This window comes from Gadus morhua, chromosome 22 (genome assembly GCF_902167405.1).
Source record: "Gadus morhua chromosome 22, gadMor3.0, whole genome shotgun sequence".
In the NCBI taxonomy this organism is placed as follows: domain Eukaryota; kingdom Metazoa; phylum Chordata; class Actinopteri; order Gadiformes; family Gadidae; genus Gadus; species Gadus morhua.
Genome location: NC_044069.1, coordinates 19,909,737 through 19,928,606, shown reverse-complemented (window position 1 = coordinate 19,928,606; position 18,870 = coordinate 19,909,737). Strand labels below are relative to the sequence as shown.

The 18,870-nt window shown below is 47.3% G+C and overlaps 1 protein-coding gene across 3 annotated transcripts in view; it reads right to left on the bottom strand.

The window, feature by feature from the left end:
- trappc9 (trafficking protein particle complex subunit 9) overlaps positions 1 to 18,870 on the bottom strand; it is a 143,398-nt gene that overhangs the window by 52,543 nt on the left and 71,985 nt on the right. For all 3 annotated transcript variants that reach the window (XM_030346841.1, XM_030346843.1, XM_030346842.1), the window contains 2 exons: positions 12,941 to 13,083; positions 2,874 to 2,984 (listed from right to left, as the gene is read on the bottom strand). In XM_030346841.1, the coding sequence (XP_030202701.1) occupies positions 2,874 to 2,984; positions 12,941 to 13,083 (254 nt within the window). The remainder of the gene's footprint in view (positions 1 to 2,873; positions 2,985 to 12,940; positions 13,084 to 18,870) is intronic.

The window sequence follows — 18,870 nt, the reverse complement described above, 5'->3', positions numbered from 1 at the left end:
AGATACATTACGAAGAAAAGATTTTGCAGAGAAGTGAGGAACAATAGCAATAATAGTGCTGACACAGAAGACTGAACGTCGTAGGGGTGGTGAGGAGTCGTGAGGAGGAGGAGGAAGAGGAAGGGGAGGAACCACCACCCACCCCTCACGTCTCAACACCCTCGCCCGTCCGCACAGTCACCTCGACGGAGTGCTGTTGTCATTAGCGGGGCTGGTGGTACAGATCGGTCATTTCACGCTCACGGCGTCCGCACTACAGAGACGCCCGGTGGGCAGAGACTAACGTCCCACGCCTGAGAGCCGGTTATAGTACAGGGGGGACGGGGGAAAAGGGGGGGGCGCCACAATGATAGAGGATTTAAAAGGGGGGCTTTTTTTTGTAGCCAGGCTGTGATGCTTGAAAACAGTTTGAGGGGGGCCGTAAGCTCTGTTGGATCCCCCCCCCCCGCCACTCGAGAGACACAGCTGGGGCTCTGACGCAGAGCCGTGGTGCCCGGGAGGCTCGCGGCTCCAGGGAAAGGCAGGCTATGACCTTAAGAGGCGTCAGGCGTCCGCGTGCATATGTTCATTGCAGTCACCACAGCCATGAGTCTGGAGACCGAAAATAGCAACCCGATATAAATAAAATCTGTCACAAAAGAACTGAACCCGTTGTACAAACTATTGATTTTTGGTGAACAGTGGAAATCATCAGTAGCCCAGAGAGAGAGAGAGAGAGAGAGAGAGAGAGGAAGTGAGTGGTACAGAGAAACAGGAAGGGAAAGAAACAGAGGGCGAGCGAGAGCGACGTCCCGTCATCAAGGGGGTCATTCTCAGACTGTGTGCTTCATAATGACTGATGAAGAGGCACAGGGAGGAACGCACCTTGTAAAAGATGCATGGTGTGATTGATGTTGAGGAGATGAAAGCAGCTTTCTGTCACCTTTCCATTACCCCCGCCTCATCCCCATGTCTGTCAGCCCCCTCCACATGGATTACCCACGCAAGAAACACACTCGCAACCAAAACATTTTGGTTGCGAGTATATTTTTTGCTGCGCCTCGCCGTAACGAAAGAAACAGTAACCAACAAACGCACACAGAAATACAATAAACTTAAGACAAACTCTTCCGAAAACGAAAGAGAAATGTTTTAAATCTAGTAATGGGGTATGATCTTTTTTTTAAACTTTTTATTTATTTTATATTATCTACGGGGTTATTGTTATCTCCTGGCTTTGAATTCTGGAGCCTCTTGGGCAGCCTCCATCACAGCGGGCAGCTGCAGGAACTCTCCTCAAAACCGGCGGGACGTCGCACGACGGCGTGGAGCACCGAGTCGGATGAGACGGTACAATATGGCCCGTCTCACTGCAAGCGCTGATTGTTGTTATGGTACGCCGAAGATGGAGTATGTGTGTGCGTGCAGATTTGTGTGTGTGTGTGTGTCTGTGTCTGTGTGTGTGCCTGCATCAAACTGAAAGCGATAAACAATTCAACGGGGGTGTGATTCCAAGATCAATGTCTGCCCCCCCCCCACACACACACACACCCCTCCGCCCGGGCCCAACCTGAGGGGTCTGCGTGGGCGTTGTGTGTGAGTGTGAGTGTGAGTGTGAGTGTGCGCGTGCGCGTGTGTGTGTGTGTTTTCGGGGGATGCCGGCATAGAGGGAGTCGATACGTTGGGATCTGGGCAAATATGATGATAGTCAATTATGCGCCTGTCATCCCTGAAGATAAATCGCTAGTGGACTAGGTGGTGCTGAGTGCACTGCACAGCAGACCACCACCACCGCCGAGCTCTGAAGCTCCGGCTCCCGCTCCGAGGGGAATGAAATGTCAATCAATATTGGGGGGGGGGGGGGGGGGGTGGATGGAGGTGGGCCAGGCAGATGTTTGCTTTTTATAAGCAACTCGTGCTTTTTTTTTTGCCTCTCGTGCAAAGTGTACAGCGTGACGAAACTTGTCGGGCCAAATAGACCTTTCAAACACTGTTGAATATGTTGGTCTAACACACACAGACACACACACACAAACTAACACACGCTGAAGGCAAAGAATGCTCTGGAGGGACAGTAGTGATAGGAATCATAATGCGATACTTCCCAGGCGAACACTGGGTGGAGTGAGCGAGGTGACACAACAGGAGGGCAGCAAGACGCGGGAGAGGCTGAGAGTGTGTGTGTGTCTGTGTGTGTGTGCGTGCGTGCGTGAGAGACAATGTTTCTGTATGCCCACATACGGTGTGCTTTGTCTGTGATGGAATAGGCAGTTATCAGTGAGAGAAACAGGTGCAATGTAGCGGCCCAGTGTGAATCAATTAGAAGAAAAGTGTGAAGGTCCCTCTCCAAAGTGTGTTGTCGTATGCACCACATATTGTGGCGATGTCTCGAGCTGTAGAATGTACAGGTTGAGACGAGAACACTGTTGACCAACGGATGCCTCACCAGTGCACTGATCCAAATGATTACGCGGCCTCATGGGAATCAAAAAACTGACCCAAGGCTGACCCCAAATACCAGGAAGGACTTCGATGTCTCGGATGTTTTACTTCTGACAAAAATAAACCATAGTAGCTCTGAACCCATTACAGCTGCATTAAGGAGAGATGAGCTTCCACATCAGTCATCAGTTCCTCGTGTTATTTATATGCAGCATCACAGAGTGTGACGATAGAGATTGGAAGATTTTGTTTGCATCTGACTTGTATTCCGTTGTCTGTCTACGCTGGGTTTAATCCCTGTATAAATCTTAGATAGGTTTGCATATTATTATTAAGTATAATTTAGCCTTATTACTGCCTCTGACCTCTGTGTTAGGTTTGAGGTCATTCCTTTGGTTGTTCATGTGGTGGATCCAAGGCAAAGCGCCAGCCCCTCCGTGCTTTGCCCTTACCTCTGGCACTCGCTGGCATGCAGCACCAGGTCCTGGTTGTTCTTGGCGCTCACGGTGACCTCGTGCTCCGTGGAGTTGAAGACATCCAGCAGGAGGTGACACTGGCGCGTGCTGGAGGAGACACACAACACGAGATCAATGATCAGCTGAACGACTCAAAGACACGGCCTGCGTTGAGTCATCGGCGAGGGGAAGAGGCGTGGTATACAGCGGGACTCGGAGTGAATCGATTCAAATGAAAAGCTTGTGTGTTGTCTCCAAAGTGTGTGTGTTGTGTACATATTGTAGCGGCGTCTCAAGCTGGGGTTTCCGTCCGCCCAGGGAAGAGATGCCCTTATTGGTCAGAAAGTATACAGGAGTGGTCTGGAGTATAAACTGTCTCACACAAGGGGCCAGGTGTGCAGTGAATTCGAAACCGATATTATCTCAGAGAGCGTTTCCCTCACTAAGAGCTGACAGATGGCTACAGCATTTTTAACAAAGTCGATCCGGTTGGCAGCTCTTAAATCTACCTGATGCACTTGAGTGAAACGCATCCTTTAATCTCTGCGTACATTAGTATTGTGAGAAGGAGCGTTGAGAAAGATAGCACTGGCCCGATGCCATGCAGACATCCAAGTGCCTCAGCCAAAAAATAGCAGCTTGTGAAAGCCTTATATGTTAACAAGTCTATAATTCAAATGCATGAAGACAGATTCATGTATTTATTCATTATTACATATTTTAAGGGGGGGGTGGCATTATAGCCCCCAGTAAAATTGTGTAAGATCTCCACAATGTGTGTGAGTGTGTGTGCATGTGTTTAAATACACAAGAAAGAAAAGAAAAGCATACAAATAGCAAATACAAATATAAAGACAAAAACACGCGCACGTACACACGCACACAAAATAAACACACACGCACGCACTCAGCACACAAACGAAAAAAAACAAATAAACCCAAAGGTCCCCACCCACATGCGGTACGCGTACGAGTGGATCCAGAGAAAGAGGAAGCTAATATGCGATGCACTTATGGGTCCTTGTCCCAACATGAAAGGTGGCAGTACTTCCATCAAAGGGGGAGCCTGCCGGCCCCTTTCAGCGTCTCGTGGTCATCTCTGCATAAGCCCTGCTCCTGCCTTTCTCATGCAGATCACAAGTACGCCAATTTGTGATTTAGATCAAGTCAGGAGAGATAGCTGCTTTACACTTTTTCAAAAAGGTTGATTTTACCCTGCATTTAACAAGGAATGTATTTTATTTAAATAGGAATTATTACACTCTCCTTGTAAACTGATAAAAGTGCACTGGTGCCTTGGCTTGATCTCAACTCTAACCCTGGCACCAGTGAACAGCCTTGACATTATGGGATGGTCTTGGCCTATCGGACAGGGCCTGGTATTCAGGTTAATGATTTGAGGACTGTGTTTGTTCTTGGAATATCAATAAGAAGCTAATCGGTTTCCTTTCAGGTTATTTTACGCTCGGTTGGGACCGGGAAAACATGATCAATAAACTGAAAAAAGTAAAAGGAAAATATTCCCTAAATGGATGAAAACTGGCTGAAACTGATGTTTATTTTCTGACAGGTTTCCCAGACACAAAGCCCACCATTGCATGTTTACCTAAGTACTCCTATTCATCAGCGTTACTTCAAACAGAGCCATTTATTTAGGGTCGGCAGGGGGGGGGGGGAGGGGGGGAGTTCTGCTTTGAATCCCAAATCAGCCCAAACCCGCTACGAGTTGTAGCAAAGGAAATGCAAATCGCGCAACTAGTGTCAAAGGAGTTATTTTCAATGTCTGTGGTTTGTTGTTCCCTCTTTTGAGTCTGGAGCTTCAGAGTCTTAAATAAACTGCTGGCGGCAATTAGAAGAGACACCATTATGACTATTATTATTATACTTTGTATTACAATAACAACACTTGTGTGTCTTTAATGGTGACAGTTGTCTGTGTCAGTGGATGAGAAGCGTGGTGGTGATTATGGCACCAAGCTTGGCGGGGGGAGGGATTGATAGTTTGAGGCGTTTAAGCACGGGCCATCCATCTACAGTCAGGACGTCTGAGCGTTACTTAGGCATTTAGTAGCCTGGATAAACTAAGAGGAGTGAGCACATGTATTAATTCAACAGGCTATTCATTGATTGGCTGTTTTATGATACTGGGGGTTGTTTGAGGAGGCGGATGCCGTATATACTAAAGCATTCATTCACGGGGGCTGACATTCTCCGTCGTTTTTTTCATTATTTGCAATAAATTTTTGGCAAAGGGTGGAAGGATTCTTCTGAGGAGATGGGTTTGGGTAAACATAAAACACCAAGGGAAATTACAACCCCCGTGTCTTTGGAACTAGCACCGTTTAGTGATCGAGGAAGAAAAAGAGAAGGACAGCGCAAGAGAAGAATGCTCTCAGAGAAAAGAAACGTACGGGAGAATTTGTATCATTCCGTTAAGCATTCACCAGCAGTACTCACCGCGTAGAACAGGGAACCAACTGGCCTAAATTATTCAAAACTGCCAATAGGCTTCCAAACTATTTGGCTCCATTTTGCTCTGTGCATTTTTAAATTCCTCTCAAAGTGCCGAATGAGTCAGCCTGATGAAAGTAAGCTTTGGCCTTTTTCCGAGGGAGACCTAAAATGGCTCGTGGGGCACAGCTTTAATCATTCATCAATGGCGTACAAGGACGTCTGCGTGTTGCATGGATTTAAAATAACGTGCAAGGATATCTCTGCGGGCTGGGGATGGATGTGATGTGCATGTAGGTTTCGTGTGCGTGTGCGTGTGTGTGTGTGTGCGTCAGGATCAGATCTATAGAAGCATGGGGGGGCACGTCACCAGAGATAGCTTTGCCTTGCCTAAACATACTGAATAAAACAGAAGAATTATACATGAACTACGTTGGTTTCCTCAAATACACAACAGCCAAGAAAATGCAGATGTCTTATTCCCATTCACGATCCAACACGTAATTTCCCTTGAAAAAATAAAAACGATTTTAGAGTCGACGCCCATCCAGATTAAATCGAACCACTGGAATGCCGAAACGGCTCAGGAAAATATACCACAGGTCAGAGCGTAAACAAATCCATCATTGATTTATTCATGAGCCCATTGCCTGTGCTTTCACTCCAGCAGTAACCCAGACGTTTCCTGCACACTCGATTTCCCACCTGGGAATCGGAAGGCCGCAGAGTCGATCCCCTCCATTGTCTTTAACACCGCACAGGGAAAACCACCGCTGGTCGGCCACGCTACCAAACGCTGCCCCGACGCAACCCGGGATTGTTCTCTAAACAAGATTTAACTTTGCAGAGAGAGAGAGAGAGAGAGAGAGAGAGAGAGAGAGAGAGAGAGAGAGAGAGAGAGAGAGAGAGAGAGAGAGAGAGAGAGAGAGAGAGAGAGAGAGAGAGAGAGAGAGAGAGAGAGAGAGAGAGAGATGAGTGTGGGGGAGAGAGGGTTACCCCCCCCCCCCCCCCCCATGCATAATGAATGAAAAATAATTAAAACACTGAATATCAGAAGCCAGGATACCACAAGTTGGAGGGAGGGGGGAGAGAAAGAGAGAGAGAAGCTGCACGGTGCGATATATTGCAACATTCTTAGAGAAGTCTCTTCATAGAGACAGTCTTGGATCCAATTGAAACGAGTACACTTCCATTGTTCGATATAAGACAGTGGGTATCGTTATGGACAATGCCTTTTTAGCATTTCACTTTTAAATTATTCTGGGGGGGGTATGCATTGACATTCGTTTATGAAAGATTGGTGTTAATTGGTGTTATTTAAATTCAAGATTTTGTGATACATGGTTTTTAGTTGGTCTGGAGTGGAAAGCACAGTGTGATGCTTTAAGTGTGTTGAGTGTTAACTGGATAAGCAGATGGCCTGTGGGGCTACGATCAATGCAGACTGATTGTACAAGGAGCCAATATCACACACACACACACACACACACACACACACACACACACACACACACACACACACACACACACACACACACACACACACACACACACACACACACACACACACACACATACACACCAATGCTGTGGTCTTTAAATAGCATGGTGGTGCTAGCCAATGCTGTTCTGGCCATTAGTGTGAGACATGGAGAGTTCATTATGCATTTAAACTTGTATTTAAACATATATATATATATATATATATATATATATATATATATATATATATATATATATATATATACATATATACATATATACATATATATATATATATATATATATATATATATATATATATATATATATATATATATATATATATATATATATATATATATATATATAAATATATATATATAGATGTACAGCTAGATACACACACACATATATATATATCTTTCAAAATATATATCATAGGTGCCGGCTAGGAGACAGTATCTGACAGTAGGGAACGTGCTCTGTTGCTGCACTGCTTAGGAGCAGAGGGAAAGAGCAGGTTCAGAACTCTTGGCACCACAACAACGTACACAAAGGCTGTTGAGCGAATGAAAAACCATTTGGCCGCTTCGAAACAGTCCGGTGAGTCACTGACGCAGTGAGTAGCTCATCGACAGGGTTTGGCTAGCTTTTGCAAGTTTGGGTGGCGTTACAGGATGAAATGATAGGGGACAACTTCCTTATGAACATGAACTGTGAAAATCGTAGGGAAAGACTGAAAAAAAAGGATGGTCTGACATTAGCAGCAGCAACCTAGCAGTGAGCGTTACTATTTTGTCTGCCTATTCCAACCTGCCAGCACTAGTTAACAACATCCTCAGCTCAAAGTTGCCTCTCTTCCAAATACGTGCAGACAGCAACAGGAAGAGGATATTACTAGCCTCTCAGTTATGTGAACGCTGTGTGGGATTAGTGTCTTTTCTGCACAATTGAAGGGCTCAGACCTAAATCACTTTGATAAAGTTTTTAGGTCTACCCCAGGTAGAGCCTCCGAGCAACCTAATGGATTATCCACAAAGTCATCTCAGAACGAGTGAATCTTTGAATGTGCACATTGATGGTTGGTGAAGTCACTCTACACCTCTTCCTAGACACTGGAGTCAAAATGTCCCTCCTTAACTTGGCAACTTATGCAGTTATTCTCCCAAGAGCCCATGGGTCTAACCTCCGTCTCCATGCATTGTTATACCATCTCAAAGATTGACATTATGGGCTCCCTTCAGCTGAATAGAGGAAAGTGCCTGTCTTCAGGCTCCATATTGCAAACCATGGGACCAAAATCGTCAGGCTCGTCCTCTTTAAGGGCCTCGGTTTCACTCTGCTAGACATCGCCAGACACTTGCAGATTAACTCCGTTGCTATCCTTTGGCAGAAACAGTGCTCTGTGCTGTTCAGTGGTTTGGGCATCCTCCATGTTTTCACTCACCAGGCCATTACACCCAAAAGGGCCACCTGTCGTACAGCCGCGTCGCCGTTCTCCGACATGACAACCCTCTGAGCTAAAGAGCATGCTCGATTACTTTATCATCGGGCAGGTAATCGTATCCCCATGGTTCACCAACCATGATGGCAATGAATAAGCCTGGGGGGTTTTAACTCTGGATGGATCTGAGAATAGAGGTATTGATAAGCAAGACCATCATCTCCAACAAGAACCCCCTGAAAACGACAAGAGGAGCTAACCATTCTACAGATCCCCCTTTTTTCCAAACTGGACCTCCGCCAGGTATACCTCCAGGAGCCATTACACCCGAGAGCAAACCTCACCCTGGTTTATTACCCACAAAGGGGTAATCTGTTGCAAACCATGAGCTTTGGCCCAAGCTTTGTCCCCAGTTTCTTCCAAAGATCATGGCCTCTATCTTCGCTGAGATTCTGTGTGTCGCCATCTATCTCAACGACATCGTGGTTTACGTGGCCTCCATTGAAAGCAATGACAAAAGACTCTATAGCAGGTTAAGTGCAGTGGCCAAGCACCACCTCACTCAATGCTAAGAAGTCTTTTGCACTCTGGCCATTGAGCTTTTCGTGGATTTGTCTCTCGGCTAACGGCATGTACACCCGAACTCAACCACCGTGTCCCGCAGCCCACCTTGGTCTCCTTCTTGGGCATGATTGCGAATTACCTCTGCTTCCTGAAACAATATTTGGGCCCGAGACACTGCGTTATCTCCTGAAAAATGGCCAGCCCGTCACTGGAAGTATGCTTGCATGAACGCTGTGCGCCTCCCGAAGTACCAGCTCACTTTACCAACAGTCCTGGCATACTATGACCTGGCCAAATCCACCCTTGACACATCGGATGCCTCTGCCACGGCCATTGGTGCTGTGATGTCTGGGCTGTAAGATGCCGATGGCTTTCGCCTCACGTGCTCCAAGCCTAAAGGAACAGAGGTACTAAACCATTCCGTCTCCCCCGTTGGGCCGACCACCTGCAGCTGTACAACTACCGCCTAGAGCCACCACAACATGCCTTGGAACATGTTTTGGCTGTACTGCCACATTTTGGGCTTTGTACAGGACCCGGCCGAGCATGACCTGACCAGTGTCACTGCGGGAGCTCGAGGACACCTCAGCCGATGACCCCGTTCCCCTTATACTTTTGACCTACGTCGGTCTGGCCGGCACTGTGATCCCAATTCCCTTTTGGGCACCTATCCTTACTATGACGCACAAGGGCCACTCGGGCATGGTCGGGCTCAGACAGCGGGGTCACAATGTTGTGTGGTGGCCGGTCATCAATTGGGAAATCGAGACCTCGCTCCCGGCCGTGCAGCTGTTGGAACGGCTATCCCGACCCTGGCAGCACATGCAGCTTGACGTCTGCGTTGAGTTGCATGGGGTACCGCATCACAAGCCTTCACTCATCCTGATTTACGGCCCCCACTCCAAATTATTGATTGATATTTCGGACTCCCTGGTCCCTGTTTTACGTTGCTGGTTTTAAGTTCAGGGAATTGTGCTGATTAAATGGAGTAAGCTGCAACGGGGGTCCCTGAAACAGACACCGTTATTCAACATAACAACGCCGTCTACAGTGTCAGCCGTGGCAGAGAGCTGGTCCCCTGCTGGAAACCCTTTAAAAACACATTGCAGGAGCAAGCATGCGTATGACAAACTAGGCCTATATAGGTCCTGCTGTTTTTGCTCAAGGATGTTTCCCCCACCCCTGGGTCTTCGCCGATGCCTTTTCACCCCTGGGTATTCGCGGATAACCTCCATGACACGAAAATACATTACTCCATTAAAATTGTTTTTCTTTCTTGTATTTCTAATCTTATAAATGCATCACCAACCATGTTTTGTATGCCATGTTTCTAAGAAATGCTGAAAAACACTATCGAAAATACTAAATGCTTTAATCCATGACGTGAAAGCCCTGGAAATTGGCATGATTCAGTTAGCATCCCAAGAAACCCAACAAGATCCCCCCCCCCAGCAGGGGAAAGGTTAAAGGTTAAGAAAGGGCATCTCCATTTACTCCTTGACTACATTCCGGCTTGTCAATAAAAATAGCATATCACACAACACCAGGAAAATATCTAATAATTGCGATAGTAACAATACATTTTGCACCAACTGTCGGGAAATTTCTTTCGGGTATTTAAAAATGATCCATAACCAAAACTAAATCACGTACATTTAATTAGTGGTTACCTGGTCCCTAAATGTGCATTAAGATACCGCAGAGAACACATTGTGAGAAATGCTTTTATCACCTCTGATGCTCTATAAATAACTTAAAAGTATAATTTATTCATGATTGCATTAGTTGAACAGGTGAACCATGTGAATTACACAGGATGCGGCTTTCATTACAATTCAATGTCATTTTGGCATCCAACCAGAAATTAGGTCAACTTCTTCAATTAGGTCATAATTCATTATTAATTTTAATCCAAAGTGTGTTTAATAGCAGATTTTTTTTTTTTTTTTGTTCCTTGAACCTAACAATAGAAAGGTATTCAAATAGCACTGTACTGCTGGCATAACGGACCCAAGTAACTGTCATGGGGTCAGGCTGGGGGGGGGGGGGGGGTGGAATATGATGTGAAGGGATGACGTAAACAACAGAGCGGCGAAGAGAGAGAGAGAGAGAGAGAGAGAGAGAGAGAGAGAGAGAGAGAGAGAGAGAGAGAGAGAGAGAGAGAGAGAGAGACAGAGACAGAGAGAGACAGAGACAGAGACAGAGAGAGAGAGAGAGAGAGAGAGAAAGAGAGAGAGAGACAGAGAGAGAGAGAGACAGAGACAGAGACAGAGAGAGAGAGAGAGAGAGAGAGAGAAAGAGAGAGAGAGACAGAGAGAGAGAGAGAGAGAGAGAGAGAGAGAGAGAGAGAGAGAGAGACAGAGACAGAGACAGAGACAGAGACACAGAGACAGAGAGACAGAGACAGAGACAGAGACAGAGAGAGAGAGACAGAGACAGAGACAGAGACAGAGAGAGAGAGAGAGAGAGATGGACGTGACAGCCTGACGGCGTCTCCCGAGGCAGATCTAGCAGCGCAGAAAGACGGATGGCCAACACCGCAGATATTATTACAGCTAATGATTCACCTCCAGTGGCGATTACTGGCCTACGATCCATCTGAACACACAGGGCTTCTAGCATGTCAGCTCTGACATGCAGATTGAAACAAAGGTAGAAATAGAAAAACGATGGGGAGTGAGACGGAGAGAAAGGAATAAAGGAGAGAGAGAGGATTAAAGTAGAGTGAGAGACGGATAAAAAAGTGAGAGAGAAATAGGTTTGGATAAGAAAAAAAAAGGGAAAGATACATACAGAAAATTCAGCGAGCGAGGCGACAGAGGAACAGACAAACAAAAAACAGGGAGAGATAGAGAGAGAGAGAGAGAGAGAGAGAGAGAGAGAGAGAGAGAGAGAGAGAGAGAGAGAGAGAGAGAGAGAGAGAGAGAGAGAGAGAGAGAGAGAGAGAGAGACAAAAAGGAGAGGGGAGGTTGGTAGTCATGCTCTTGTGCAACGGCTGTCAGCTTCTGCCGCCACCGCAGCGGCAGCAGCCCGGAGACGCCCCCTCTGATGTGCCTCCGGTGACACACAGCCCCGACCCCTAGCGAGCAGCACGCCCGACCGCCGGCCAGCGCAGGCGGGCTGCGGGCGGCAGGCTTGCGAGCAGAGCGGTGCGCGTGGTGTTCACATCGAGACGGAACAAACACAAGCCTCCGTTCTGCTCTGGTGTGTCGCTGGGCCGTGAGAGGAGGCGCCGTGGTACCACAGAAAGAAAATGGGAGGGAATTATTCATGGGGGTGTGACACGATGAGGCTGCAGTTTGGAGGACTTGAAATTGGAGCAGGACCAAACATTGAGCGGAAATATCAAAGCAAAAATAACGAGGAAAACAAATCCCAAGAAGAGATTCGACAAATAACTCGGGAGATCAGAGTGGGTCGCTGCGGCGGCAGAACTCCTTGTGAAAGGAATTTGAGACAACTTAGCACAACAAAGAACAAAAAGAAAATTTGTTTCAGAGTTGCAATGTCACCGGGCCGAGTGTCAACGATGTCATACCGAGGAGGGAACACTGAAACAAACAGACAGAGCCGGCCTGAGTGTATGACTGCCTCGAGGTGGGACGAAGCCACTGTGAGAGCGCTGGGACCCCGCTTTTACTGTGTGGCCTACCCACACACACAGAGACAACGGACCCCTGAGATGTGTCATGGGCTGCACAAGGTCCTCTGAGTGCTGGATTTGTTATCCACACCATCATCATCAAACCCGAGTGCGGGTAGCCATGGCAACGGAAAATGCTGGGAAGCATGCAGGCAGTGGCTAGTGGGACTAGTAAAGTATTCTAAGTGTTTGTTTACTTTGGTGTAATTAAAAGGATGTTCAATTAAACAGTGTGTGTGTGTGTGTGTGTGTGTGTGTGTGTGTGTGTGTGTGTGTGTGTGTGTGTGTGTGTGTGTCAGTTTGTGTGAGTGTGCATGTATGCATGCATATCAAGCTGGCTGAAACGGATTACTGAAAGCAAGCAATTATTCATGCAGAGCGATGTTGTTTGCTAGCGACCATTAATCCATTGATAAAAAAAGTTTCCATGATATTCAAGACATCAGCATGTTGAGCATTAAAGTCCCAGCCTCTGCATACCTGGTGGCCGGGAGCGTGCTGACCCGGGTGAAGAACACCGAGGGCTCCACGTCCACGTGGACCCCCAGGGACAGCTCCCGGTAGTAGCCCTCCACCTTCCCGGGACCTCCAGAGTACTTAAAGTTCAGCACCGCCTCCAGGCTCTGAGAGAAACGATGACAGAAGGTGCAGAGAGAGGTTATGACATCATCACATCATCAACACGTATATTAGTGGGATTACGATACACGAGGGAAGGACCGCTTTGAAAGGGGTGACAACAGGGCAAGCGGTGGACGAAGAAGGGGGAAGTGAAAACCAGTTATCAGATGAGAGGTCGGCAGCTGACAGAAAGATGTCAGGCTGAACAGAGGTAAGGGTTAGGCTACCCTCCACCTGAGCCATCATATGTAGCCCAACCACTCATGGACAAAAGCGCCAGCAGTTCCTCAAGTACAAAGGATCCACCCGTTTGGATAATATACACTACCTGGCCTCGAGACACGCATGGAATGTTTTCCCAGAGCAATGACCAATAAATTAATGGACAAGAACGAGAGAAGAGGAGAGGAGAAATCCTCTCATTAAAATGAGTTTGTTCCCACCATGTGGTTAAAGTGTTCCCACCATGTGGTAAAATACAGGCAAATGTTATGTGACCATTTGAAAGGGAAAGACACTGGGAGTGCACATGAAAAGCCCAGATTTTGCTGGATAGCCCGACCCCCCCCCCCACACACACACACACACACACTCAGGGTGGGGCAATGCTGCCGTGGCAACCACCGGAAGATTGAGCGTAGAGAAGGGAACGGTACTAGCAGCCTGCATGTGGGGACAGGGGACATGTGGAGTGCAGATGTTTGCAGATGTTTTGGGGGGAGAGGGAGAGAGGGAGTTAGCCATGCGATGAAGGAACCCAGATTCCCGGTTCCTTGCACAGAAATGTCCAGTCACTATCCGGCTCCCCGCCTGGTTCTCTCACATTGTAGATATGAACTCCCGCAATTCAATGTAATCCAATAGTCCGTCGCTCGGAGGCCCGTGACAGCCCGTCTATACGTTTCCTACTTTGTTCTCAGGGGCTGCCGTCATCACATAATGTTCATTGTGTGCGTGTGCATAGGTCGAATGCCATTCATCACGTACGAGTCCAAGGTGCGGGATCTGTCCCATTAAGCTCACCACCATCACATATATGAAGGCCATGGTGACGATCAGATGCACTTCAAACGACAATAAGCCTCTCAGGAGGACTCCGCTGGTGGTGTTCAGCTGCTGGGGCTCCAACAGGGCTCACTGCATTAAGGCAGGAGGGAAGGTGGTTCTCCGGGAACGCGCGTGTATCGGAGATGTTGGCAAAAACTGCAAATAGTGTTGGGTGCTGTAACTGAAGTTACAGTCCGACGGGACTGCAGTGTATATGTGCATGTGTATATGTCTATGTGTGCATGTCTCTACCTCCCTCCCTCTCTCTCTCCTCCCCTCTCTCACCCCCTCTCTCTCCCCCCCCCCCCCCCCCCCCCCCCCCCCAACCAGCCCCCCTCTTGTCCCTTCTTGTTTGAGAGATCTTGCTGCCCTCAGCTCCCCTGAGACTCTATTTCAATCACATCAGTCTAAAAATAGACCCTCCACTGTAATGAGGTGAGAGTGTGATAAGAATACGGCAGCGGCGACCGAGGGCACCCGGCAACAGCAAACACGCACACACACACACAGAGGGGGGAAATAAAAAGCCCCCACTTATCCACGCCATCATAATTATAATGCCTGCTGCCCCGAGCAGGGGACTACATAGTAAAATATTATATCCTCTCTCTCTCTTCTTTCCGTTTCAATGGATTTCTTTCCGACCAACGTTGAGCTCATCACTTTTAAAAGAACGAACATTGTCTCTATGGGCCGAGGACCGGGAACCAACTCCTATGTATACATGGATACGCATTACTAATTGACTATTAACCGATGGTAGCTAGCTCCCAACGGTCAGAGGTCTACGTGGCTCATAAATCAAGGCTATTGATTCGCAATAAAGTCACTGCATGTTCCCTCCAGAATGAAAGGTTACGAAAATAATGAAGAGTAGGATCTCTGCCCAATTACGTATGCGTCTTACAGGTGAGTGCCAATGAGAAAGCGCTGTTAAATCACAAGAATGTTTTATCTGGCGACAAAATTCTGAAAGTCCACCTCGATTGCGCGACAGTGAAGCGGTTCCCCGAGAACTGTTGACATTTGAGAACACATTATATACCGTCCTCGTCACACTGGGTGACGGTACACTACCTGTGTTCATATCCTAGTAGCAATGTCCCTGGTCAAAGCTGCACACAAGAGCTGTTTGGAAGCAGTCACGTTGCACCTGCGGGGTGACATCGCACTTAAGCCTGTCGAGCGCTGACTGTGGTGCCGGGTCGGAACAAAGAGCCCTCCAAGAGGACCATCAATCACATCTGTCGTGGGCAGCATTTGCCAAACAATGGCGGCTAGTGCACCGCGGGAACGCACCCTCGTGCTGAAGACAGGCTTGACAAAGGAAGAGGGCCGGTGGAGAGGATTGTGAATGTTCCCTGCCGCAGAGATAGAGATCCCGACACACCTCGCCAGCGGGCGGGGATTATCGCACGGCCACAAGGCTCCTGAGAGGAATACCGACGACCAGCATCAACACAGTCACAGCCAGGCACCAAATCCCCGAGAGAGAGAGTGAGAAACAGAGACAGAGAGCTAGAGAGAGAGACACAGAGACAGAGACAGAGACAGAGAGAGACAGACAGAGTGAGAGAGACAGAGAGAGCGATAGAAACAGACAGAGAGAGAGAGAGCGATAGAAACAGACAGAGAGAGAGAGAGAGAGAGAGAGAGAGAGAGAGAGAGAGAGAGAGAGAGAGAGAGAGAGAGAGAGAGAGAGAGAGAGACGGAGACAGACAGAGAAAGAGAGAGAGAGAGAGAGAGACGGAGACAGACAGAGAAAGAGAGAGAGAGAGAGAGACGGAGACAGACAGAGAAAGATGGCGATACACAGAGAGAGGGTGAGTGTCCCAGAGAGCATGCAAGACAGAGAGCATAACCAAGCACCACGATCCCAATGCAGTTCCAGCACCAAACACAGGTTATTGCAATTGATGTTTCTAATTGGCTGAAATTAGCACAGCTAATTGACATCAGATGAGGTCAGCTTCTATTCTTCTTGTGACAGTTGACATCCGCTGGCACCCACATGAATCACAAACGAGTGAGGCGAGGGCCGGCCTTTCATCCCCTGTGTGCAATGCTTCATTAAAGGGTCCCAGCTACAGTCCACCGGGTAGGCTGGTAGACTGAGCTATCCAGCACACATCTGGGTGGACACGCCCACTTGTGATGTCACTAAAACAGAGGTGGAGGCAGATTTTCAAAACGGCTTGTAACAGCTAATCACACTCACATCTGGTGGTATAATATGGGACCTTTAAGATAGCACAAGCATCGCAGTAAGAGACCATGAGTGGAGATGAAGAGAGTGACGACGGCAAACAAGGGGGTTTCTCAAGGGGACCGTAGTATAAAAAAACGACCTGCCACTGTGCAAGCCACCGGTGTCTGGCACAATGCCTCCAAATGATTGCCTCCTTGTGTTGGCTGTAATTAATACAGCCGGACCTGGATATCACACGTCTGCACGGCGCGTTACAAGGCTGGCTATCAGGAGGCGCGGTCGGTCACCCCACGCCAAGCGCTAAGAGCCAGAGGGCTGATTACGTCTGTGTTCCTGTTTTTGTCACGGCTAAGTCTGCATAATGTGTCAGGATCCCTGTTGGTAGATCTCTTTGAACAGCATGAACTTAATGTTATCAGACCTCATATTAGTAAATTAACAGACTCATTGATCAATGGAACCAATGGAAAAGCCTTAATCACAGCTTTGATTTATAACGTGGTAATGAATTGTATTTAGTACGAGTCATTTTAGCAATGTGTTTTGGCCAAAGCTACACACAATAACAATTCACAAACACTGAATCTTTGATGCAATTAGTTTGAGAGCACTTTCTGATTGATTTGACCTTTATTGGTACAGGGTTAAGCTCCTCAGCCTGATTACCGGCATCACACACCAACAACAACAACGGCAAAACAGCAATACAAACGTTCTGACAATGCAGAAAATAACATTCAAAATGACACCGGGCAGTCGCTGGAACAGGGGAAAGCCATGCAGGAAACCATTACTCCTGCCTCTCCATCAAACAGTATTGTGACCATGAACTGTAACGTGTTCGAGGCTCAAGCTCCCAACTTGCTCAAGGAAGCCCATAGAGTGGTAGACTGCGGATAATGTGGTTGTAACCCACAACCTTTCGGTTGGAAGTCAAACACCCTTACAAATCGTCTATCCTGCCCCTGAATAGCAACATAGCAAGGATGGCAAACATTGGCACAGCTTTTCCCAGGACCCAGACTATACTTGACTGCCACTTTATTCTTACAGAAGGCAACAATGGAACATTTGTTGTATTTATTGGCCAAGGTAGTTTGCCTGTTGGGGACTATCTGAGGGTGTCTCCTTAAATAATATTCTGTTCTCCCCTGGGAGTTTGTCTACCTGCACAAGGACTGGAGGATTTCATTAAAATGTCACAGAAATGTTGGCATGCAAAGCCCTTGGAAACTACAAAGGGCAGCGCAAATAAAAGTGAAAAATTTAGATGAATGGAGATAGCTGCTTTGACACAAACCCAACAGGGAACTTAAGCAGTGCTAATCCATGGTGTGGTGGGTGGAGGGAGGGCTGTGGTGCAGGTGGGGAGGCTAGCCAGGCTTGCTCCTCTCCATTAGCCTCAGGTGCTTGTTGGGGCACACTTCCACTCCACACATTTAGCCATATAGCTAACGCAAGGGTGCTTGAGAGCCCCTGAGTTGAAGATCATAATGCCGCAGCAGTTAAACCAATTGGAAGGTGTGCACGACGCATACCAATGCGAGGGTCAGTTTTATCACCCCCCCCCCCCCCCTTGAAAAGAACACATGTCCAACCAAAATAAGTATCAAATACAAATTTAGTTATTTCCTGTTGGCCTCCTTTATAGATTGTGCAGTAGTATAAGAGGGGTCTGGGGGTCCCCCCACCCAGAAAAAATTGAATTTGGTAGATTTGAATTTCTTTATTCTGGCGCATTTTGGGGATGGCCACTACCTATTACCTACTATTCATTCAGATTCGTAGCCTACATCGTGACTTGCAGGGCCTGGAAAAGCTTACACTGCATACACAGACCTACTCTATGGCCATTCCACCAGCCATGCTATTTTACCCATTTTTGTTATTCTGTTATTAAGACATATCATGATCACTGTCCTATAGCGTCAATTTTTTGTGAGTCTCAATGTCTTCTTCAAATGCAGTTAGAAATATGGGACCGTTGCTTCATTTCGTTTATATGCTACAGGCCGAAAGACTAAATTAATCTGTAACTTACTTTCCCCTTTTAAGTATAACATTGCTTGGGGCTTCCAATTCCTCCACTAAAATGGGTGGAAAGTGCTTACAACTCTCTGCTAGTTAGCGATCTATCTCTTCTCTATATGTAGTTGTGTTGCGGGAATGCTGCTGAGGGAGGTAGCCTATTTGATTGATTCACTGAATTGTCCATTCATGTGATGATAACAAAAAAGGAAAGTTATACCATTGGCCTGGGGCGCACACTGGTGTGACCCGAGGGCGAATTTTCTTGCGCCGATGAAAAGACGTCGCCGCTTGATAGACAACAAAAAGTTTGTGAGCTTAAATTGACTTCAACGTGGCCGGCGCTCCTGACTTTATTTTGTCAGGAGCGCCGGCTCCTGACAAAAGGAGGGATTTATTTTGAATGACCAATAACTAGCCTAGCCCAAATCATTGACGTTCAGACGCATTTAAATGTTTGCTGGCAGTGGCAGGTATGGTCTACCACACAATTAAACGAGGATAA